Source organism: Anser brachyrhynchus, assembly GCF_964034855.1.
Source record: "Anser brachyrhynchus genome assembly, chromosome: 16".
In the NCBI taxonomy this organism is placed as follows: domain Eukaryota; kingdom Metazoa; phylum Chordata; class Aves; order Anseriformes; family Anatidae; genus Anser; species Anser brachyrhynchus.
This window is the reverse complement of record NC_137734.1, coordinates 870998-894044: the sequence shown is the minus strand read 5'-3', so window position 1 is coordinate 894044 and position 23047 is coordinate 870998. Positions and strand designations below refer to the sequence as shown.

At 54.2% G+C, this 23047-nt stretch overlaps 3 protein-coding genes across 6 annotated transcripts in view; 2 read left to right on the top strand and 1 right to left on the bottom strand.

Moving 5' to 3' along the window:
• LOC308179072 (BPI fold-containing family B member 4-like) overlaps window positions 1-2945 on the top strand; it is a 28827-nt gene extending 25882 nt beyond the window's left edge. Inside the window, exons 16-19 of the mRNA XM_080558674.1 lie at window positions 111-153; window positions 641-704; window positions 984-1060; window positions 1638-2945. Of these exons, the coding sequence (XP_080414800.1) occupies window positions 111-153; window positions 641-704; window positions 984-1060; window positions 1638-1661 (208 nt within the window). The 3' untranslated portion in view covers window positions 1662-2945. The remainder of the gene's footprint in view (window positions 1-110; window positions 154-640; window positions 705-983; window positions 1061-1637) is intronic.
• Window positions 2946-3306: 361 nt separating this feature from the next.
• Window positions 3307-9576, bottom strand: BPIFB2 (BPI fold containing family B member 2; the record flags this gene model as incomplete). The annotated part of the gene is made up of 16 exons (XM_080557815.1): window positions 3307-3887; window positions 4174-4250; window positions 4348-4411; window positions 4748-4793; window positions 5264-5331; window positions 5549-5713; window positions 5794-5835; window positions 6205-6381; window positions 6530-6621; window positions 7022-7082; window positions 7360-7405; window positions 7876-8013; window positions 8092-8196; window positions 8521-8620; window positions 8864-9026; window positions 9529-9576. 16 exons carry the CDS (start codon window positions 9574-9576, stop codon window positions 3819-3821), a joined length of 1461 nt encoding a protein of 486 aa, XP_080413941.1. The 3' UTR covers window positions 3307-3818.
• BPIFB6 (BPI fold containing family B member 6) lies at window positions 9095-20508 on the top strand. Of its 4 annotated transcripts, XM_080558660.1 has the most exons (15): window positions 9095-12628; window positions 13227-13326; window positions 13933-14037; window positions 14154-14300; window positions 14835-14898; window positions 15290-15350; window positions 15671-15762; window positions 16320-16496; window positions 17439-17492; window positions 17806-17976; window positions 18182-18249; window positions 18597-18642; window positions 19426-19489; window positions 20162-20238; window positions 20330-20508. In XM_080558660.1, exons 1-15 carry the CDS (start codon window positions 12520-12522, stop codon window positions 20366-20368), a joined length of 1374 nt encoding a protein of 457 aa, XP_080414786.1. In that variant the 5' UTR covers window positions 9095-12519; the 3' UTR covers window positions 20369-20508. The 4 variants fall into 4 exon arrangements, 2 of the variants coding, with proteins under 2 accessions (XP_080414786.1, XP_080414787.1); XR_013940166.1 differs by lacking the exons at window positions 18182-18249; window positions 20162-20238 and having other exon boundaries at window positions 20330-20384; XR_013940167.1 differs by lacking the exons at window positions 18182-18249; window positions 20330-20508.
• The last annotated feature ends 2539 nt before the right edge of the window (window positions 20509-23047 follow it).

Here is a 23047-nt window from a genome sequence, read left to right as displayed (position 1 = left end):
CTGGGTAATGCTGTACCAGAGATTGCGGGGGTCTGGGCAGGGGTCTGGGGTCTGCGAGCTCTGGCCGGTGACCTGCTGTCTGATGTGCTGTTTGCTTTCCTCTTCCGCAGCACTTCCCTCTCCTTGGAGTCGTCTGACGTTGGCATCAGTGACGTAAGTCTCTCCTACCAGCCTGGTGCTTCCCACGTGGATGCAGCTCTGGGGAGGGAGGGAGGGAGGCGCGATGCCACTGGGCGCTGCTGCCGGGTGGGTCACGTCTGCAGAGGGCCTGAGCTGTTAGCTGTGGTTCTGGAGGTTGTAGCAAGTCTTCTCTTGGTCCTTTTATTTTATTTTTTTGTCTTCTGTCTTTTTTACTAATGCACATGTAAAGTCTGAAATCTCCATGTATTTACCCCTGCCTGGGCAAAGCTTACACTGAGCTCCAGCAGGAGTTTTACCTGTAGAAGGTTTCCTAAGTGAGGCACCAACTACAAATTGAGGAAGAAAAGTAAATTGTTTTAATGAAAAGAGGGCCTGTACGTTCTCTTGCTGGGTTAGTGGGAAGTGATTTCTCATCCTGAGGACTGGCTGCCTGCATGAGCTGAGCTGTGCGTGCTGCGGCTGCACGTGCTGCTCACGGTGCCGCCCCTCTCTGCTTCAGATTTCGAGCCTGAAGCCCCACTGCAGTCAGCTGCTGGCGGAAACGTTATTGCCTCTTATCAATGGTAAGGTGGCTGGACTAGCTGTAAAACCGGGAGTGCTTTGACTAAGTTCTGGGGAAGGTGGGGAGAGGTGGTGTGCGTGTGGGAAAGCTGCAGGGGAGAGCTGGCGTGACTGCAGGCCTGCAGTCCCCAGGCTGGGGCTGTGGTTAAACCTCCCAGCCTGCTTCTCCCAGCACCCAGCCCAGCTCCAGTCCTAAGGGCCCCGGCAGGCACTGCTGGTGGAGATGGAGCAGTGCTATGCACCCAGCCCGGCGCCTGGTAAGGTTCTGTCCATCTCCACAGGCTGTCTGGGCGTCGGGATCCCTCTGCCGAACGTGTTGGGCATCCCGCTGGTAAAAGTGGATATTCAGATACTGGTGGTGAGTGCCTGCGATGGCTCTTTACTCCGGCGGGCAGTGGTGCAGGTCACTGGGGCTGTTTCTGGCATGTGGCTCCTGCAATGGGACCCTGCCAGCAGCGTGCAAGGGCACACTGGGGGGGCAGAAAGTTGTGCTTGGTCTGACCTTCAGGGCAGCAAACGCTGCTGAGTGCTTCGTGCTCACAGGTGCTACCAAGCTGGGAACAACGTGAGCTGTGTCCAGCCTCTCTGGGGTAGATCCTGGTTCCCCCGTGCGGGCTGTCCATCCCTCCTGGAGAGCTCAGCGTGAGCAGCTCCGACGTGGGGCGCTGGGTCTGGCAACCCCTTTGGAACAGCACCATTCAAAGTGCCTTGGGTTGCACCAACTTCCAGCTTGGTGCATCCTGGTGGCGTCCCAGAGGAACTCGGGTGTTCTCTGGCGCTTTCCAAAGGATGCCGTGTCCTCCTCATTACAAGTGTAACTCGAGGAGTTTTGCAGGAGGGTTTTCAATTCGCTGTGCTGCTGACAAGCTGCTGTGAGCCAGCATCCCTCAAGGTCAGGAAATAATCTAAATGTGTCGCTTCTTGCACTTCTCCAGGGCCTGCTGGTGATCCTCGTGTGAGCTGGGGAGGACAGGGTGTGAAGAGCTCTTTCTGACTGTAGCCTTGGGCAGAAAGAGGGAGAAGGACCAGCGAGGATGAAGCTTTGAGACTGGCATTATCTTCTTTCCTTTTCTAAACGTGCTTCAAGATTCTTGGTAACATTTAAGGCACTTTACATTTAACTGGCTTGTGTGAGTATTAAGATACTTACATAAGCCAAAACCAGATAGGCAGCTCTGTGTAAAAATATTTATTTAGAGAAATTAGCGTGAGTTAGAGGTCGCAGTTGTACCAATTGCACGTGAAGCTGCAGTTGAATTGTTAAATTCCTTGAAAATTTGTTCTATGGGAAAGTTTTTCTCAGTGTAATGAAAAAGTGAACTTGTTGCATGTGGCTCTCTACTTAAATGTCACTATCCATGTGCAGAAGTGGATGAAGTGCTGAACAGGAGCTCAGGATACATTTGTCATTGATTCTTTTAGTAATAAACATTCTTACTTCTAGTGCTTGGAAGGAGGTTCTTGTTTCTGATGCTTCTCGTGGTGAGCACCTCTCCTGCCTTCTGCTGGGGGAGTTAGCTCCTCTCTGATGACTGGTATTTTGGGTTTTGGCTTGAAAATTTCTTCCACCCAAAATTCCCGAGGAAAACACTCTTGGATTTTCAGTGACTACTCCCGGCTGGGTTACCTATTGATCAGCTGCTACTCCCCGGGCCCCAGCACGACGAGGTCTGTGGCTGAGCCTGCTGCTGCAGGTGGGACGTGCGTGGCCGTGGGCCGGGAGCGGGGCTGCAGCTCCCCTGGCCCCAGCCATCTGCGGCCAGAGCAGAGCAGTGCATTAAATCCCCCGGCCAGAACCGCTGCTGCCAAACAAGTAAATCCTTTTACTGCTGTAGCATATTCCTCTTGGGAAACTGGGTTAAGATATATTAGTCAAAGACTAATGGTTGCAGCTCCACCAGCAAACTTTTATTAGGAACTGTTCCTGCTATTGCCAACTTCGGGCGTTAAAATCATTAGTCAGGTCCCCAGGACGGGCATATAAACCTTCAGTATTTTTTTTTTTTTTTTTTACTCCTTTCAATAAATCAGCCTGGCTTGTTTTGTTTCCTTTCCTATTTCTAACTCTCTGAAATATGAGGTTTTCAAGCGCTTTTCGGCAGCTCCAAAGGCTAGAAATGATGCGGACGGTAGTTGCATGTGAAAGCAGATGTATGTGTAATTAATACAGCTTCATGGGCTGGGTGTTAAGTGCAGCATCGCCCTCTGAGCGTGCTGCAAGAGCAGCAGCAGAAGGCAGTAAGCTGCCCGCAGTGCCTGCAGCACCCATGGCTGGGCCCCAGCCCACCCCCAGCCCACTTTCAGCTTGCTGCGGGAGCTCGGCCCCCACACGCAGCTGGTTTGGGTGCCGAGGCTGTGCCAGATTTTCCCCCCCTTGAGCACACTTGGGCCCCGTGGGCAGCAGGCAGAAGCCAGCACTGCTGTGGCGCTGGACCCCGACAGGCGTGCTGCTGTGTGGCCACGCTTCCTCTGCCCGCTCTGCGACAGGCTTTGTCAGAAGCATGTTTTCAAAAATGTGACTGGCTTCAAGTCTAATATTAGAAGCCTTTGTGTAGACGTGATTTTTTTTTCTTCTTTCTGGCCGAGTGAAAACTTACCAGCTGTTTTGTTCCCATAGTAACGCTAGAAATGGAGGAAAAGCCATGAAATGTCTCTTGGGGGTAGGGGCGATGCCATTCTGCAGCTGAGAGGCACGGGGCTGCCTCACGTCCTTATAAATTAGTGAGATTTTGATGCTCCCTTAGTTAAGTGTAAGGTCTGGACATCTGTACTGGTACTCAGCAAGATGAAATTCATCTATCTTTCAGTACAAGTCATTGAGGATAAAAAAAAAAAGTCAATAGTCACAGAGGAAGATGCAATATTAAAGAGAAATGTTTAATTAAAGCATGGAACATTGTTATAATCCATCCTCCTTGTGCAACAAAAAAATAGACTGGAAGAGAAAGCCACTAGCACAATGCCATTATTATCCTAAATGTGAGAAAGTGTTGTTTCAGTAAAGAAAAAAGATTTTTCATGTTCCATGCAGTGAGAAAACACGACACATCCTTTCAGAGTCAGTGGGATGGCTTTGTCCCCGTTTTCCTCCAGGCAAAGCAAATGGCACACCGGGTTCAGGCCACGGCCCCCTGCTCGCTGTGTCTCGCCTGCAGCTTGAGGTTGCACAGGAGCAAGACGTAATCCTAGACACAGGTGAGAAGCCTGAGTGCTGCACCCGGCGCTCCCTGCAGCCTCCCCCCCACCCTTCTAATGACCATTTTTTGCTTGTGTTAGCATGGCTAGAGAGGGACGCCTATGTAAAGCGATGAAGCCTGGTTCTGTGGGTTAGCAGGACAGGAGAAGCAGGCTCAGATTTATTTTAGTGCCAGGAGTTAAGCGTCACTCCCAGGTACCCTTTAAATCAAATGTAGCAGGGAGCAACTTAAATGTCTTGTTTCAGGGAGGAACTTGCATGTCTTGATTTCTTACCTTGTGAATCATGACGCTGACATCAGTGTAGGTGAAGCTGGATGCGTGTGGCAGGTGTACGCCTTCACTCAGCACCGCTAGGAAGGGAAACAGGGAAAGGAGAAAGAGGGAAGGTTCCCAGCTGAGACACTTTGTGCCTGGTGGTGCCTGAGGGGGGGCATCCCCACTTCTCACCGTTCATCCAGACCGGCACCTCCTCACGAACGGTGCCCAGGAACAGCTCTTCCAGCAACGCAGCCTGCGAAGGGGAAAGCTTCAGGGTCGGCTTCTTTATGGCCTGGCTCTAAAGGGGTGGAGAGAAGCCGGGACCGCAGCAGTGGGGTCCTGGTGTGCTGCCCCTCTCCCAGCCCCTGTGGGGTGCAGCGAGCACCGTGAGCATGGTGAGCACCACAAGCGTGTGCTGCCCTGCTGATGGCCCAGCCTGGCATTTGTGGCATGAGCTTGGGGTGGTGCAAGCTGTTTGGGGATGGCCAGGCTTTAGGGGACAGCATTAAAGCAAGGGCTGCTGTGTTCAGCATGGTACAGGCAGGAGCCCAGCTGTGCTCCATCATTTCAGGGTGCTGGGAGTACCTACCGGCACCGGGCCCACATTGGAGGCAGCCAGGCTGAGCTCAGCATCTCTGCAAAACAAAGAGCAGCACAAGAGTTTCTCAGCAGCCCTTTGGCTGGGTCACTGAGCAGGGTTTTCCTCGCAGGACCACACTTGGTGATAAGCTGGAGCTTGCACATTGCTCCAAAGACCAGGGCTGTGCCCAGGGCTCCAACAGCTCCCTAAGCTGGGTGCCTGGCAGGGGGCAGCAGGCACTGTCTCTGCCCGTGCACAGCAGCAGGGAGCTGGGGGTGTCCTGGCCCCGGCACCCGTGGCAAGGGCTTGCTCCAGGCAGGGACGCAGGGTGCTTGGGGTGATGGGCAGCATTTTTCTCTCTGGTCCTGCTACTGAAGCCTTGCCATTTCCCTTGGGCTACAGCTACCTCCACAATGGCCAAGCCATCAGAGGTAAGAAGTTTCCCAGGCTATTTGCCTTTCCCATCCCGTGCAATGACTGGGCCGTGTCCCCTGCAAGGCTGCAGAGCACAGCTGGACTCGTTACTCTATCACTGCTGCGGAGATCATCATCCGTGTGTCGGTGACGCTGAGGAGCAGTCCTGCAGTCACGTCCTGCGAGGAAAACAGGGTGGGCAGGATCAGAATGAGCAAACTGTCCCCTTTCAGCTCTGAACATTGAGATGTGATGAAGCCATCTGTGCACTGCACCCTGCAACACACTCCTTGCACCCTGCTCGTTGCAACAGAGACCGATGCCACTGGGGACCGTGCCCGCTGCGGCAGTCGAGGGGAGCAGTAGCAGTGGCCCCGTCCTGCAGCGCTCACTCACCGCACTCACGCTCAGGAAGCTCTGGAAGTCTGGTGAGCCTGCCCCGATGTGGACGGTGAGGAAGAGCTTCAGGGCTGCTCGGCCTTCCTCCAGCTCCACCCGAGGAGAGCTTCTGAGCTCGGCCCTCAGCATCACAGGCAGGTCCTCGGGGTACAGGGAGCCGACCTGCCGTGGGCAGGCGGTTGCAGCCCAGCGGCCCCCACAGCAGGGGCTGTGCCTCCCAGGTGCTGGAAGTGGCCACGTACCTGGGTGATCTTCTGTGCCATGGTGGCGGTGGTCAGCGGGCTCTGGAAGACAGAGCACAGAGCATCGGCTGGCTGGCGGCCCCAGGCAGCTGCAGTCTGGGGTCTGGCACAGCCGCTGCTGAGTGCTGCACGGCTGCCAAATGCAGGCGGCCTTCCCTGCACACCGGCACGTGCCAGAAGCCGTGTTTTGGCTAGTTCTGATGGCAACTTTCCCGTGCACCATTTGACCAGCAGAATTTTGCCTGCGAGGTTGAGGTAAGAGGCCGGGGGTGATGCAGCACGGCTCCCTGGGCTCTCAGAAATGCTCTCATTTCTTTCAGGGAGCACAGCTCCCGTATGGCTTCATGGGGCAGGGGCTCGGCCATCGCTGTCTGTTTTGTTATTCCCTCCTCACTTGCTTGCACTACTCACCAGGATGGTCATGTTGAAGGCTCCAGCCCTCTCCAGGGCGAAGAAGAGGCTGGTGTAGAAGTGCTCAGACAAAGCCAAGGTGAGGTGGGAAGGGCTGGAGCTCACCATCTCGGGCATGCTGAACGGCACGGGGCTGACTGGCAGGGGCACTGCTATCCCTGCCACCTGGAACGTTGTCTGCAGGGGACAGAAAAGGGGTCGGGGTGCTCGGGGTGTCCGCCTCGTCCTGCAGGCGCTCAGCAGCTGCTCATCCAGGACAGGGAAGTGGCAGGCAGACGAGTGCATGGGCAGGAGCTGGGCAGCACGGGCAGGATGCAGTGCTTACTTGCAAGGACATGGTGATTCCCTCCTCGGAGATCACGGGGGCAGCCAGTGGCAGGTACTGGACCTGGCAGCTGGGGGTGACGGGGAACTGAGCTGCAAAGCGAGCAGAGGGGCACTCAGAACAGAGGGGAGCAGCAACAGGAGATTGCACCTTTGAACAGGCTGGGTTTCCCCCAGGAACAGGAGACAGTTGAGGAGGGGAAGAGCAGAAGGATTCATTTCTCGTGTTTTATCGCTCTCCCCTCCCCAAAGTTTCTGGCACACCTGACAGAGGAGGGGAGAGGCGGGGGGCCTGCCTCATCGCACCATGCAGCAGCCCCCAGCCAGCTGCCATCGCCTGCTCCCTGCAGCGGGGCACAGGGAGCGCATTTTCCAGCGGACAAAACCCACGGCCACGGAGCAGCCACCGCTGCAGGGCCCAGCCTGCACAGCCCACGACCTGCTCCGGCAGGAGCCCCTGAACCCTAACGAGCCTGAGAGCCGAGCTGCTCACCTGTCAGAGACATTAGCTGTTCGTTAGGCAAAAGGAGCAATTTGGAGACTTCCAAGCAAATCTGTGGGATAAGAGCAAACCTTGAGAGGAGGGAGATGAATGTGGGGGCTGCTGGCATCTGCTGCAGCCTGCACGTCCCCATCGGCTGGCCGTGAGCTGGCAGATGGGGGAATTGCAGATGGAGGATGCAATCCTCGTCCTGTGTGGACGGCTGTGGGGGATGCCTGGCACAACCAGGGGGTTTTTGTAAGCACCAGGTTCACCCGAGTGCTCTAATTCTTACAGAACCGTGCCAATTTGTCTTCTGCTTTCTCACGTCTGTGTGGATGTTATCTTACCTTATCGGCATTAATCTCCTTATCCAGGTCGGAACTAGAGGACTTGCTGGATGAAAACAACAGAACAGAGGAAGTTAGGCAGCACCAGCTCAGCCACGGGTATGTTAATGTCTTTTGATTTGACCCAGAAATTGTCTGGAGACATTATCATCATTTTCTATCATCTATTAAGCTGTGACTGTGGTTCAGAATCCTAAAATGCTGAAGACCTGCCACTGGACTTGCATTAAAATGTTAATGTTACTCTATTTAGAAACATCTGCTCCTTTGAGAGAAAAACTCTCCTAATGTTGTGGGGAAAAACAAAAAAAGTGACAACAACAAAAAAAAATAACCAGGGCTTCAAGCAGACAAAGTTTCTGTCACGAAGCTGAAGGATTTGCACTGACATTTGTAAGCTTCTATGTCAGTGATCAGATCTTGGTCCCATCACCTTTATGCACAGGAATACTTGTCGCTCGGTTTTGTTTCCCCCGTTCACCCAGATGCCGTGCCAAAGGAAACCCACGGGCCGACCTTTCCACCTCCTCGGCACTCTGCACCTCCTCCACGGTGGGCCTGCAGGCGGAGGTTGTCAGCTGCAGGTCGCCGTCGGGGCTCAGGTCTACACGAAGGTCGGCCAGGATGGACAGCCTCGCCAGCCTGGGCGCCGCGCTGCACCAGAGAACGGCACGGGCTGGAGGGCCGCTGCCCCGTGCCGCTGCCCTGGCCCCGCAGGCAGACACAACTCACGCCGGGGGGACGATGCCCAGGTCCGCCTCGATGCCCAGCCGCAGCCCGGCCTCTGGGACAAGCGACAGCGACAGGTCAGCCACTTGGACGGAGCTGATTTGGTCCCTGCTCGAGAGGAAACGCGGGTGTTAGGAGCCCAGCGCGGGCTGAGGTGTGAGCCCCGGCTGCTCCTGCAAAGAAACACCGAGTGCCCGTGGGGTCTGTGCCCTGCGGAGACAAATCAGTGCCCTGAGGGTGGCACCGGGGCTGCTGCCGTCAGACCCCAAAGGAGGAGCCGGAAGCTTGCTTCTAAATGGATATTTAAAACATCCAGGTCGATTCCCAGGAGGATTTTTGCTTTTTGTGTTGGTGCTCAAAGTGCTCCAGGAGCTCCAACAGGACCCAGAGGTGCGGTCGCAAAGCCCGGGTGAGGCAGAGCCGTGGACTCACCTGCTGGCTTTTGGGGAGCCAAGGGGCAGGTCGGGGGCCCTCGTGTCCATCAGGTCCTGCCTGAGGACCATCTCTGCATATGGTCTTGAAACTTCAGCAACTGTGAGATAGGGCAGAGTTATTAGAGGCCCCTGAGCTTGTGATCTCTTGCACAGAGGCAGACAGACTGAAATCTGTCCTGGTGCCGCACATCCACCTCTTCCTAGATCCCACAGTTACTAGCTGTAGGAAGGGGATGATGAAAACGAGGCGATTCACGGTGTAAGTTTACGGCGTTTGGCATTTCGTTACCTGACGAGAGGATGCCTCTGCCTGGACAGGGAGGCACGGGCTGCGTACTTACGGTAGCTCAGTCCTGACGGGGTGAGGATGCCCCCGCAGTCGGGAGACCTGGCGGCCTGCGCGGGGACCAGGAGGCTCAGGAGGGTGCCCAGGGCGCAGAGCGGGGCCACGGCGCTGCCTGCAGGAGGAGGGCACCCGCAATGCCCGGTCAGCACGGCGGGGCCCTGCCCGGGTGTGGGGCCACACTTGGGAGCCACGACTTCGGCTCCTGCATTGTGTTTATGCTCCTGGGCTTTGCAGCTTTTGTAAAATAACGATGCATTAGATGCACCTGGGCATCTAATAGCACTGAAAAAAGGCTCAGCCTTGAAAACCTCCTGCAAGTGTGTAAGCTAGAGTGGTGCTTGCAGCAGTATTATGCCTGCTGAATATCCTGTAATGGCCTACAGCTGATACAACAGTGGAAATAAACAGGAGTTAAAATTAGCTCAGGAATGAATTGAAGGTATGCAGGAGGCTAAAATCAGATACAAAGGTAATAGAGTCACCTACCTCTGAAAAACATTTTAGAATTGTTTATCATGTTTGTGATACTCTTACAGCATTAAGAAAATAAGTTATTCAGTAAGTTTAACCTGTTAAACCTAAGTTTAACAGCATGCATATCTGTATCGGTCCTTGCAGAGGGAGGACTTCTGATCAGGGCTGATGCTCACAGAGACGCACCAAAGTACAAGCAAAGCCCACATCAATCTGTTCATTTTGCGAGTGCATCTTTACCTTTTCTGCCTGGTCTCCCCATTCTTCTCGTTCTGTCTGTGTCTGGCTGTGGCCACGCCAGGATGTGTGCTTGCTTTATATATCTGTGTAACCAGGGCTGATGGAGGCAGAAATTGGCAGAGGGCTGAAAACCAGAAGGGTGCGCTGGGAGGGGATGCTTTGTTTTGTATACCATTTTTATTGTTTCCCCATAGACCTGATTACATTGGCCACTGACCCAGCAGGGTGAAATATTGAGCAGCAGGTGCTAGGGCAGCTCGCCTTCATTGTGAAGTTACTGAGGAGCACAAAGTCTCTGGAAGGAGGGTGCCAAGAAATCAAACGTTGTTAGACAGCGAGCATCGGTTCCACGCCACGGGGAAGCTGCTGTGGTGTGTGCGCCTCGGATCCGAAGGGATGAGACCTGCACGCTGCATGGAAAGAGGCCTTGTGAACACCGAGAGGATGCTCCTGAAGGACAGACGAGCCCCCTGGGCTTTCCTTCAGGCTGGTGGTAAGTCTGCTGAAGGCAGTATTTCTGCTGGGTTCAGTGAGTTTTAGACCAGACAGAAGAGCAGACTTTTTCAAGGCATCATCTCTAACCTCCAGAGTGGCCAACATGCAATAATTGCTGCCTCTCCACTTCAGTCCCAATCAAAATCCACTGGCAATATTATTGCAAAGGGTATTAAAAAAAAAAAAAAAGGTGGGTGATGCATTCAGTGGCATCTCTATGGGCATCAAAGGTCCTCACGAGGGGACTCAGGGTCACCTCCTTCCTGGGCTTTGGGTCCATCCTGGTCCCTTTGGCCCAGAGCACAGAGCTCAGGCTGCCTGCAAGTACCATGAGAGCACATCCTCTGCGCCCCACGCAGCTCTCCTCCCTGCTGGGTGTGCTTCCCCCTCTATATTGTGACCCAAACTTTGAGGCATGACCACTCTTCCAGAGAGGGTTGAACTGCCCAGTGTGGTCCGAGCCCTTTGGCAGCAGGGTTAGCTGTTCAGCACTTGTTGATACACCTGTGCCTTAGGAGGCAGCTATTGTCCTCCGTGCACTGGCTGCGTGAGTTATTGGGCGCTGGTTCCAGGTGCATCTCGACATGTCTGGAAAGGTCCTTGGCTCTCGGCAGCACTCCGGTGCTTTCTCAGTCTGACAGAGAAATGCCAGGAACAGAGGCAGTTTCAGCCACGTTGTGTATTGCCACTGAAGGCATCCAAATAGCAGTGTAAAGAGAAAATATGAAGATGTATGTCTGAAAGGGGAGAGCAGAATTTACACTTTTATATCGGTGCATCCATTTAAAGATGAGAAATGTGTTCAGAAGAGTAAATCCTGGGAGAAATTTGCGACTTTCAGTGAGCTCCGGGGGGCTGTGGGGGTGATTCCAGACTTCGGGAGGGAGGTGGGCAGAAGGAAAAGGCTGCAGGAAAGAAGACTTCTGTGTTATAGAGCAGTGGCTGGAGCTGGCCTCCAGGTAAGCCTTGTTCCATCACAGGTAATTCCAGCAGCTCTTTCGAAGCAGTACTTGAGATTTATCTGTGGCATGTTGTCAGCATTTACAGCAGTACAAGAATGGAGACGAGCTGTTGGGACAAGAGGGCACCGTGGCACTCGGATGTGGACTTTCTCCTCCTGAAGAGCTGCTCTGGACCTCATGGTCCCCAGGGAGGCTTAATTAGATGTCAACTTACAGCACAGTGACTGATCAAGTTACCAGCACAAAGGCATCTTTCTGGCATGATGGGTTCTTAAACAGGAGCTATCTATAAATCTTATACTCCTGTTAGATAAGATGTAAATCTCCCTGTCTGTGCTTAGCAGAGCCACCAAGTATATCACAGGGGGAGGTAATGACAGATTAAGCCCTATGACACATTTTATACAGAAATGAAGAGAAGGAATACATTTCTTGGTGCTGCAGGATCCCACCAGGGTGGGCTCTGGGTGAGCCGTCCCTGCGGGGCTGGTGCTGGCAGGGAGAGGTGAGCGTACAGGGATGGCTCTGGCTCTGGCTCTGGCCAGGATATGCGTGGATGTCCCGCAGAAGAGCTGATGCAGTTGGTGCACGGCCTGGAGGATGTGCAGCCTCCTCACGGCTTGCCGGGGACAGCTCAGGTTGCTGTTCCTCGCCTCGCTCAGACCTGCTGAGATCAGCACCAATGTTACTGGGATTGCCACCACCTCCCCTGGATGCTCCCCCAGCTAATCCCAGGTCCTCCCTTGGCACTTGCACAGGCTCCACGAACCTCTGGGGAGCATGGGCTATTCGTCCTGACAGTCACACTGCGCACGTGTCTCCAAGAGCAGAATTTACCATTCCATGGCTCAACTTTCCCCCTGCCCCCACTTCTGTCTGTACCATGTTATTAAACAGATCAGTTTTACTCGTTCAGACGTGATCTGCAAAGCTCCCGTAGGCTCTTCCTGGGTGTTGAGCAAGAGAGCTGGCCTCAGGCACGCCGGGAACATCCACCTGATACCTGCAGCTCAAGGACTTACCTGGACTTCTACATTTATTAGTGAGATTATTTGTGTTGGAAGATGTCAGAAACACTGAGGGATTAATTTTACATCACAGTAATTATCCAGCTCTTTAATCTGTTTGATTTTTTTCCTCTTTCTCAGCCAGGACTCTGTATATATAGGCCATTTCCTGCCTCTCTCCAGAGGATCAGCGCAGAGCGTGGACAACCTACAGGAGCACTCCGCTGGAGGAGGTCCTGGTGAGGCAACCACCGCACTCTTCCTCACAGAGGTCTCTGTCCCAGGGACATGCTGCAGCGCCCGTCCCCTCGGGCTGGAGCGAGCCCTGCTCAATCCCTTCCACGGGAGTGCAGCATTTAGCCCTTGCCACACTGTTGGGAACCATCTCCAGCTAATTGTCTCTTTCTGTCCATAAGCCAGTGCATCATTTAGCCACCTCTGGAGCTTTGTGGGCAGCGGTACCAGGCCTGACGATGCCAAGGATCTGGTGCATTTTGCTCCTTGGCGGCTGGCTGGCAGTGTCACAAAGCGCCAGTGGTCCGGGGGCCGTCCTCAGGATGGATATTGGGACAATCGACCGTGGTAAGCACTCAGCCACGTGGGCATGTCTGTCTGTCCGTCCGTGCAGCCAGGGCAGCCGCCAGCCTGTGCCGTGGGCATGAGGACAGCAGTGCCACCGGCTGCCCCAGAGCTCTCCGCAGGGCTTGGAGCCCCCTGCTCCTGGCCGTGCCCCTCGGGCCTAGCACGGGAAGGGCGCAGCTGGGTCCTGGAGCCACTGCGCCATGCCTGAGCCAAGTGTTTGTGCCCAGATTTTGTCCTGCTGCCTCCCTTCGTCTGCAACAGGAGCTGCTTCCTTGCGGTCGTCGCTTTGCGTGTGGGAAGCTGCATCGCCCGGCCTGAGATGGCCTGGTGTGGGCACCTGGGTGTCTGGGTGTCACGTCTAAAAGTGAAGTGCTGGCACAGTGTGTGACCGTGAGCCTGAACAGAGGCTGCAGAGACTGCCAGCACTCTGGATTTCCAGCACGCCGAGCACCCCGGTTGTGGCCTTGCTTATTGCAGCAGGGACGTGTCACCAGCGATGTTTTACAGGGCGGGACGGGGGCCGACTTCCCTCTCCTCTGGCACTGTCTCCTCCCTGGAGGTTCTGTGCTGAGCCCCTTGTCTTGTGCAAATATTCCAGCGGTCTCCACTGCGCTGAATGAGAGCAATGTTCTTCAGAAACTGGTGGAGGAAGCAACAAAAAAAAAGCCGAACACGAAACCCATCAAAGGCATCTCCAGGTGAGTGATAATCAGCAGCGTTTCACCAGGAGTCTGAATCTGGAAATCACAAAGTAAAAGCAGAAGGTTTGGAAGTTTCAGCCTGCAGGCAGAAACAAATCACTCCTCACTAACAAGTGTGGTATTAAGGCTGGTGATTTTCTGCATGGTTGTGTCTGCAAAGACACAGAGAAACTATAACTTAAAGGCAATAAAGCGTGTCCTGCTTCCGAGCTGGCTGGGCTTGGCTGCTGTGGCCTTCTGGCACTGGGGGGTTACCCTCAGACCTGTGGGTGCTGGCTTTAGGGAATAATGTCCTGAGGAAACCCAGAATCACTGGGGGATCAGATCTGGCCCTGTCTGGCAGTTGGCTCTGGGTGAAAACATCGTTTTGAATGCCCAAACATTTTGCTCGACTTTTTCAAAATTAAACTGCAATATTTTTGTTATGAAGAAACATCTTCCTGAACTTAAAAGTGGATTTAAATGTTAATAAAAAAGTTTGAGCAAGAAGCAGAGGACTAAAGGTGGTGACAACAACACCAATATGAAGTGGTTTGACTTACAGGTCCGGCCGTCTGCTCTGGCAGATCTTTCCCAGCGCTTTTCAACTCTGTTTTCCCCCAGGCTGAAAGTGATAGACCTCCGTCCCCCGGTGATATCGCTGACACTCTCGCCAGGCGTGGGGCTGTTCATGGCCGTGCTGGTCCAGATGACCATCACTGGGAGAAGGTGGGTGAGGAAGGACGCCCGTGGGGCAGCCGCTGCGGGACTTTGCCAGGCAGCCCTGTGCTGCCGGCCATTTCAGGTGGTTTTATCCTGTGCTAAGCGTGATTCGTTCTGTGCAGCTTTATAGGAGGAAACATGGAAATCAAGGTGGCAGCAAACCTGACCGCCAGCGCGCGGCTGGCGCAGGACACCCAGGGCTGCCCGTGGTTCAGCACCGAGAGCTGCCACATCGCCCTGCTCAGCGCCAAAACCAACCTGCCCAGCAGGTGAGCACCGGGTGCGCCGGGGCCCTGCCGGGGCAGCAGTGGCCACGGGCAGATGCTGTCAGTACCCCAGGGGCAGGCGGCAGTGCTGCTCGGTGGGGATTTTCAGTCTCTTGGCATGGGCTTGTACAGAACGCAAGCACTTCTCAATACAAGTGTTCATTCATCGAAGGTCCTATTTTTTCCCACTTTGAAAACCAAAATGTTTTATGGACAAATTCAGGCTGGCTCTATCTGTGTTATTCTACACAGTGCTCATTTCTGGCCTAAGTCCCCATTGAAGTGCTGTATTCCTCAGATAACTGAGCTTCTGCTAGGCATGGAAGCTTTCAGCTTTGTTTAAAGCCGGAAGATGGAATGCATGAGAAAAGATTCGTAAAAAGGGAAAATACCTTTTATTGGACACGAGCCATATTTTGGCCTAATCCATGCCAGACATGTTTCTTTAGCACTTGACTTTTTACGTTTTGGTCTGTAGTAAGTAGTTACTGCTCTGTGCCTCGCGGCGGTGTTGTCTGACGTGTTCTGTCTGCCCAGCATGCTGCCCCAAGTCATGAGCAAGTTTCTGGACAGCACCCTTCAGAAAGTGCTGCCCGGCATGGTAAGTGCTGCCTCGTCTGCCCTGTGCTTCCTGAGCATCTCCCCCTTGTCCTCCTGCTCCTCCTCTCCACCGCTCAGTGACGGTTTTCCCAGTCGTGCTGTACGAAGGAGCTGCAGGTAAAAGTGAGCGCTTTGAGCTGTGGCTGCTGGCAGCCCGGCGCCCCCCTGCCCAGCACCAAGGTGGGCAATGCAGTTAAAAGTCAGATTTACTCTGAAATAACCTAATTAAATTAGGGACAGAGAAAACAGAGGCAAGTCCTCGTCGGGGTGCTTACAAGTGGAGGGTCCCAGTGGGTCAGGGTGGGAACTGCGCTGGCCTGGCTGCCACAAAGCTGGGCTCCCATGGGAGCGGCTGTTCAAGGTGTTCTCACAGCTTTCTTCTTGCCCTCCAGCTGTGTCCGGCCGTGGACGCGGTGCTCAACCTCATGAATGCAAAATTCACCACCATGACTTGTAAGTTGTGCTCTCTCCAGCTACCCACGCCTCCATCCCGCACCCCCCCGCACACCTAGCCCTCATCCTTCCCGTCCCCTCGCCGGGGGAAGGCAGAACTGTGACCGGGGGCCGACAGCCCGCTGCACCCGGCTGCCTCCCGGCGGGGGCCCCACCAGTGCCCACCCCTAGACGGGCCCGGCGGTGCCTGGCACCGCAGGCACTTGTGGGGAGAGAAGGGCCCAGCGCTGCCGCAGGTGGCACTGGTGATGTGGCCGCTGTTCCTGGGCCGTGGCGCAGGGTGGGCGCCTCTACCTGAGCCTCCCCTTTCTTCCCTGCAGCTGTGATCCCTCTCGGCACTGCTGGCACCCTCCGATACGCGTTGCTGAACCCACCTGTGACGAGTGAACCTTTCATACAGCTGGATTTGAGGGTGAGTGCCGCTGCCAGAGCCGGGGCTTGGAGGGGCAACGTTCCTGACACCCATTTGCTTGGAGGTGTTGTCCTTCGTAATGTCTTTAAACTAAAAGAGGGGAGATTTAAATTAGAGATTTGGAGGAAATTCTTCACTCTGAGGGTGGTGAGGCATTGGAACAGCCCAGAGAAGCTGTGGATGCCCCATCCCTGGAGGTGTTCAAGGCCAGGTTGGACGAGGCCCTGGGCAACCTGATCTGGTGGGTGGCACATCCCTGCCCATGGCAGGAGTTTGGAACTGGGTGAGCTTTAAGGTCTCTTCCAACCCAAGCCGTTCTATGATTTTATGATACTCAGCCTTTGGCAGCAGAGGCTTTGGAAGGGGTGCAGGCACGTGCTGTTTGCATCATATCACCCAGCCACCTCCTTGGCCCATCATTTTCTGTGGGTTTTCTGTGGCTCTTTGCTTGCTGAGGCTACAGGGAGATGCATCCAGTACCCTGGATGTGGTCCAAATACAGATCCTGGAAATGGACTTGTACTCTCTGACATGGCTCCTTCTACGGGTCCTTTCAGACCATCCTCCATGAAAAAGAGGGAGAGGAGGTCGACCTTCCAGCAGACCAGCCGTCTCTTACTTCTCTGCCACCAAAGAGGGAGGCTGCTACCCAGCTCATCCTGTCTGCAGGCTTCTTGAGAGCTGAGCTCTCTGTTATGCAGGCGTCCTTCAGCCTGAACATCAGCAATAACATGGTGGGTAATTTGGGACAGAGATTTTCTTCAAGAGACCCCTAAAGAAACCTGTGCCTCTGTTCAAGGCAGATCCATGCTCTTTTCATCACTCTCTGGCACCGGTTGGTGGCTGCAGACAAACATATTTGGGGATCATGAAAGGAATTATCAGTAGCCTGTTCTGTCTGTGTTTTATGGAGTCCCTGGTTCATAGGGATTTATGGACCTCCTTCATGCACGGCCTCAAGGTGCTCCTGCAGGTCCAGCAACAACATCCGAGATCCTGCTAGGCTCAGGCAATAAGATCATGATACCAAATGTTAACACCCTTACAGGGCAGCACATTGACATTGCAAAATCTTCTGACTGTTCCCAAGTCTCCTGGGAGAACTTGCTCAAGTTCAGGAGATCTGAACAGGACCCAGCTTAGGAAAGAGAAAGTTTACCTTCTGGTCTCTTTCCTAGTCTCACTTATTTTGCCCCAAAGTAATTTTCCAGATTTTCATGTTAGTTTGCAGACTGTAGTTTCAGACCCTGCCATAGTTAATACAAGGTATGCAGCAGACTTGCAGTGCATTTTTTTGAGGACAGTCGCGTGTAACACCCAAAGCCTGTCATCCGGTGGCCTGCCCCATGTGTGGCTGCTGCAGCTGAGCGCCTGCCCGCAGGACCACTGGCCATGGAGCCGCTGGCTGCAGTGGCAGCGCCCCGTCCCCCGCCTGGCGCCTGCAGCGTGGCGGAGGGGACGGTGCTGCAGGGGGGCGGAGGAGTGCAGGGCCTCCGGTAGCCCCGAGGGCTCAGCGGGTCCTGGCCACCAGCCAGGGTGAGCCCGAAACGCCGCAGGGCTGTGGCAGCCTCCAGCCGCCGAGCTCTGCAGCCTCTCTCTGCCCCTCTTCGCTTCCCGGTGTTGAATTCCCCCCAGCTGAGTGTTTTCAGTCCCTGCCTCTGGCGCTTCCTCAACAGATTCTTGGGCTTCCCCCGCTGGTGACCACGACGCTTGGAGCCCTCATCCCAGAGGTGGGTGGACTTTGCTTGACGCTAATGGTTTTCGGGTCATCTCAGGCTATTAACAGCAGTGGATAACGCCGTTCTCCATCCACCCACTGTGGCCATTCACAAGGACTCACTGGGAACCTATTCCTCAAGACCAAACTGGTCCTTTTTTCATTTTATTAGCAAAACTTTTATTAATAAGACTAATAAGACCTGCTTGCCTGGCTACCATTGACTTTGGTGACTGCTACTTATGCTCAGCAGCCATCAGGATGATCCCCAGAGCGGTGAACTGGAAAGGAAAGGGGATGTCACCCTTTGGTTTGTCTCTCCCCAGCTTTCCATGGTGCTGCCTCCATCACAGCCGCTGGTGATTGAAATGAGAGAAGCAAATCCACCGCTAGTGACAATAACCCCGGACAAAAGCATCGTGCACCTCTTCAGCACTGCCGAGTTTCGGGTTTCCAGCCCGGACTCTGATCTTGGATCCCTCTTTGTCCTGGATGTGGTGAGCTGAAGCCTTTTGCAGTCAGTGCTGGCTGGACGTGGTCACCCCTGCCCTGAGCCAGCAGACGGCAGCGGGAGGCGTGGGACAGCGGGCAGGGGCTGCGGGGCAGTGCCTGGCCCTGGGTCAGGGCCTGGAGCAGCCGCTGGGGACCTGCTCGGTTGCACACGTGTCCCGCTGGGGACCCGCGCCCCTCTTCTCCCTGCAGCACTCCGACCTGAGAGCGCAGTTTGCTGTTGTGGAAGAGAGGCTGCAGCTCTCCCTTGCTCTGGACAGGTAACAGCTTCTGGGCTCTCTTCCCAGTGCCACCACGAGCGGAGGGACAGCCCCGGGCTGCTGGAGAGCCCGCACGTACCACACCTTGCCAGTGCATTTCCATCTCTCTGCATGAGTTTTTTGTGGTTTATACTAACAGCTATTTAAAAAGAAAGAAAAAGGTTCAGCATGACATAATGCAGCTGAACTGAAACCTATCTGGGGTCTTTACTCTGAAGAGTTGAAGTTCAGGCTGGAGGCTCCAGCCGAACAGCTCGGGGGGCTGGCGAGCTGGGTGCTGGGCAGGATTGCTGTGGGTGGCGGCGGGGGCTGCAGGCTGTGACCCCCGGCAATTCCTCTCCCTGCAGCTTGTCCCAGGTGGCCTTGGCGTCCTCCTCCATCGGCACGTTTGACGTGAGTTCTGCGGCGGGTGTGGGGCAAGGGCAGCGCTGAGATCTCCTCCGTGGGGCTCAGTGCTGGTGGGCTTGTGTAGGAATTCACTCCTTGGAGCCTGGTCCCGTTCCTTTCGTTATCACTAACAGACTCATTAAAACACTAAAGAAAGCCAAACTGAATGCCAAGGATCAAAATTTAAAGGAAGATGTCATAAATGACAAATTAACTGCCCAAACTGCTTGCCCACAAACACGAATGCTCTGGCGGGGGTCCCTGTTCGTAACGCACCGTGTGAATTCCTGGGAGGGTTTGGGCCATAAATATCTGCCCACTGCTGGTACCGGTGGGGCTGGACGCATGGTCCTGCCCTCATGCCACGTGTGCTCAATGTTCAAGTCTCCAAATCACGCTCCGGTCCCGACACAGCAGCAGAGCCATGCGGGCGGGTGAGAGCCTGAGGACCTGTGGGCAAGGTTTGTCCATCTGTCCATCTGTCCGTCTGTCTGTCCGCAGGCCTGGGCAGCCTTTAGGCGGTGAGGAGGCGCCTGCAGCAGCTGTGGCACTGCCCCGCCTGGGTGCCCGTGCTGCTGCTGGCGCAGGGGAAGGCTCTCATTTCTGGCATCTTTCACTGAAATTCAGAATTTTTCAAATGTTCCCATTTGTCTTGGGGTAGCGGAGGGACCTGTGCAATTTTCCTGTGATTTGGGGCCACGCTGGATGAATTAATGGAAGTGAGCCTGACAGGCATGGCTGCTGGCATGCAGAAAGATGGGCTATGTACATCACCCCTCTGTGTTTCAGGAGCTGCCGCTGAAAGGAGTTCTCGCAGACATTATTCATGTGGCCTACGTGCCATCCATCAACAGTAAGCACGGCTATGGCTTCATCTGAGGATTCGCTTTCTGCACAGGGAAAATAGCTCTCATTTCTTTTCCTATAGCCTGTTGTTATCCTTTTTTTTTTTTTTTTTTTTTGGAAATGGCATTGACTGGCTGACCTTGCGTACTTCTCCTGCCCTCGATGGCAGTGAGTAACGGTGCCCAGGAAAATTGCTGGCCTGCCTTTGTGCAGCCACAGGGCATGCAGCCGGAGCTGGGAAGGGCAGCGCCTCCGGGCCGGGGGCTCGGCACGGCCCCTCCTGTGCAGACGGGAGAGCTGGGAAACACAGGCAGCTCTGGCCGGGGCTGCAGGTTTCCTCTCTGACACCTCCCTGAGTGTTGCTGCTGTTCTGAAAATCAAAGCCACTTGTCAGGCAAAACTGGGGACAGTTCTCATAACTGTTCTGAAGTCTCCAAAAACTGACTCGTCCCTCTTTGTCATGCAAAGGCATCATTAAAATGCCCACCCTAGAACACCAGTTTATCTGCTTATGGAAAGCATGCCGAAGGACGAGATTTTATTCACACTAATGTACACAAGCCGGGGTGCCAGCCCTGCCTGCTTTCCTTCTGAGTGCTCCCCAAACCTCCTGCAGAGCCCACGGCGGGTGCAGGGGTGGTGGGGCTGGGACCCCCTGACGCCTCCCCGCTGGTTGCAGGGGCGCTGCGAGGAGGGGTCCCGCTGCCCCCACTGCTGGGCACCCCATACCGGCAGGTGGAGGTCGGCCGGCTGCAGGTAAGCACGGGTGCCAGGGATCCCTGCTCACCCTCAGCCAGCAGGGTGGCTCTGAATCCTGCCCACATGATTTTTCCTTTTAAATCTGCAGAATGGGCTCGTGCTGGATGTGCCCGTCGCGGAGATCTGACGCACGGGGAGGGACGGCTGCACCCGGCTGCTGCTGCACGACTGAGCCGGAGCGGGTGGCAGAGGGAACGGCAAGGGTGGTGGCTTTCCTGGGGCGCTTCTTCCTCTTTGCTTGACTTCTCAACATTTTCCCTCCTGAGCTAAAATTAAAAGACCGGATCACGCAGTGACGGGACTCTGGCCTGCTGTGCATTTAGTGGAGCCAGCCGGGCATGTCTTTGCTGAGGTCGCATTTCTGAAAAGGGCTGGCCCCTGAATTGATCGCGTCTGCAACAAAAACGGCACAGGCGTCGGGGTGGTGGGGGGCTGCGGCACCCACATCTCCCCTGGGAGGGGGGCAAGAAGGGTTCCCAGGGGTGTATACCCCTGTTGTGAGAGGAGGGGTTCGTGTCTGCAGCCGTGTGCATGGCGTTGCGCACTTTGGAACTAGTTAGGGAAGCACGTTTAGATATCTCCCAGTGTTTTTTAATATTTCAGAAGTGCCTCGTATCATGGTTTATTGGCTGCATTGCAGATATTGATCCCAAGCATATAGTTCACTGATTGCTGGATAATTACGTGTCATTAGTACGTCAATAAACAGCTTTGATCCTCATTTCATTGAGCCAACATGAATCGAACATTTTTTTCCTGGTGACAGGTAGCTGGTGTAGAATTAAGGTTATCTTTGAAAAGATCATTGTGTTTTTAAGAAATTGTCCTCAAGAAAATCTCACTGTGAGACAGGCTATGAAAACCCCATTTGTTTTCTTGTGTGTGCTGCCAGACACAGCAGGCGTTTGTTCTGTACTGCTTGTAAGGAATTGTCTTTGTGAGAGGCTCTAAGCAATGAGGAGAGCAGTCATAAAGCCAGCTCCCTGTGAGGACTGGTGTTTATGATGCCTTCCCTCCTCATTGCCGTGCAAACACTGCCAATGCCAAGCATTTTTAAAAAAGATTTTCCTCATTGTTCTTGCTTTAGCTAATAAAAAATTGAACAGTTTGGGTTGGAGCTCCTCTAAGAAGAAGGAATAAGAATCACAATATCTGTATGCAGCCCTCCTAGGAGAAACAAAAGCTGGAAATCTCAGGTGGCGCCTATTAAATTTTTCATGAAACACTTAACCACGCTGCCAAGCCATGCTATCGCATAGCTGGCATTTAATGCCCCGGGACAGCTGCTCGAGGTGCAGCCTTTGGACGTGTGCGGACGCCAGCACCAAGTGCCGGGGCTGCAGGGACCCTGGCCCCGGTCCCCTGACAAGGCCTTGTCTGGGCGCTGCTGTCAGGATGGGGAAGCAGAACAAAGTGGTCTCCTTCCTGAAGCAGAGCTATCCGTTTTGTGTTGCTGCCGTGGCCAGAGAGGCGAAGGTGAGATGGGGGGCCCCCACCTCTTGCCCCGGCAGCAAGGGGTGCCCCACGTGCGAGGCCCTGCACCCCCAGCTCCAATTGTCACCCCCAGAGCAGATGCAGTCCCAATAGCCAATTCACTAATAATCAACCATTATTTTGCATGTGTTCAAGCAATGTTGTTAATGCCTCTTGTTAATGCCAAGATCTCCAATGCTTCTTGCTGCTGTGTCCCTGCTACTGCCTGCCCTTACGTCTCAATTCCTCGGTGATACAACTGTCAAAGACGTAGTTGTTCACATTGCTCCCATTCTTCTCCTTTTGAACAAGTCTGTTCTGATGCAGTCTGCGTGTCTTCACAGGTTGATTTGGCTTCGGGTTTGGCTTTCAAAGTTGCTTTAGTGAGAGCTGGACCTTGAGATGTGATTCTCTTTATGGGAATCTGCTTTGGTTTATCTGAAATATTTGGTTGTCAGAGACCTCTGCATTCAGTGACAGCGGGTGAGAAGCCAAGTTACAGTCATGCCTAAAAGGTCACTGCTCAGGAGCTATTCTCTGCAGCGCCAAAATGCCCCGTTACTGTGTGCTGACCAGCATCAGGTCTTTCTTTATGGTCAGTCAGGTTTCGTATAGTGATTGATTGCCCAAAGTATGAAGTGGTTCAGGAGGGATGATAACATAATACCATCTTGTTAACACCCTCTTCCATCTTATCAAATGCCACGATCTAGCAGTGACAGCAAGGCTTTGTGCTCCAGGGGTGCCTGACTGATCAGGTTGCGGGAGAGTGACAACTCCGTAAGTACTTTGGCACCTTTGTCATCCCTTCCTTGGCCTTTAGCTAAGATATTTTTTAAAGCTGGAATTAATGTGTGACAAAAGCTGGCTAATCTCCTGGAAATACTTATTTCCAAGTTTGCAGAAAGTATTAGCTCTGAGCAAGCATTTTTCTGGACTATTATTCCTCCGAGCTGGGGAGCAGCCCATCTACCCCTGCCATGAATCATGATGACAGCAGAGTGAATAGTTCAGAGCTGCCCCCTTGGCTGGCCACTGTCTCCTCTCCTCCACCAGGGACAGGTTGCGTGGTGCATGCCCGCATGGGGGGCTGCGCTGGGGCCGCAGCCCCAGAGGACGGTTTTCCTTTTCCTGCCCCAAAGGCAGCCGCCCTGGTGCAGGCCGAGGCAGCAGCTCCACGCACCCGTGCGGTGCTGGGACCAGGACCGAGGGCAGAAGGAGAGAGAGCCAGAGACTGTGCATGCACATGATGCATTGGCTCACCAGAATTTGTTCTCCTTTCCTCCTGCCTCCAGCAGTAAATTAATTGGCAGTAAATGAGGCGTGATGAGGT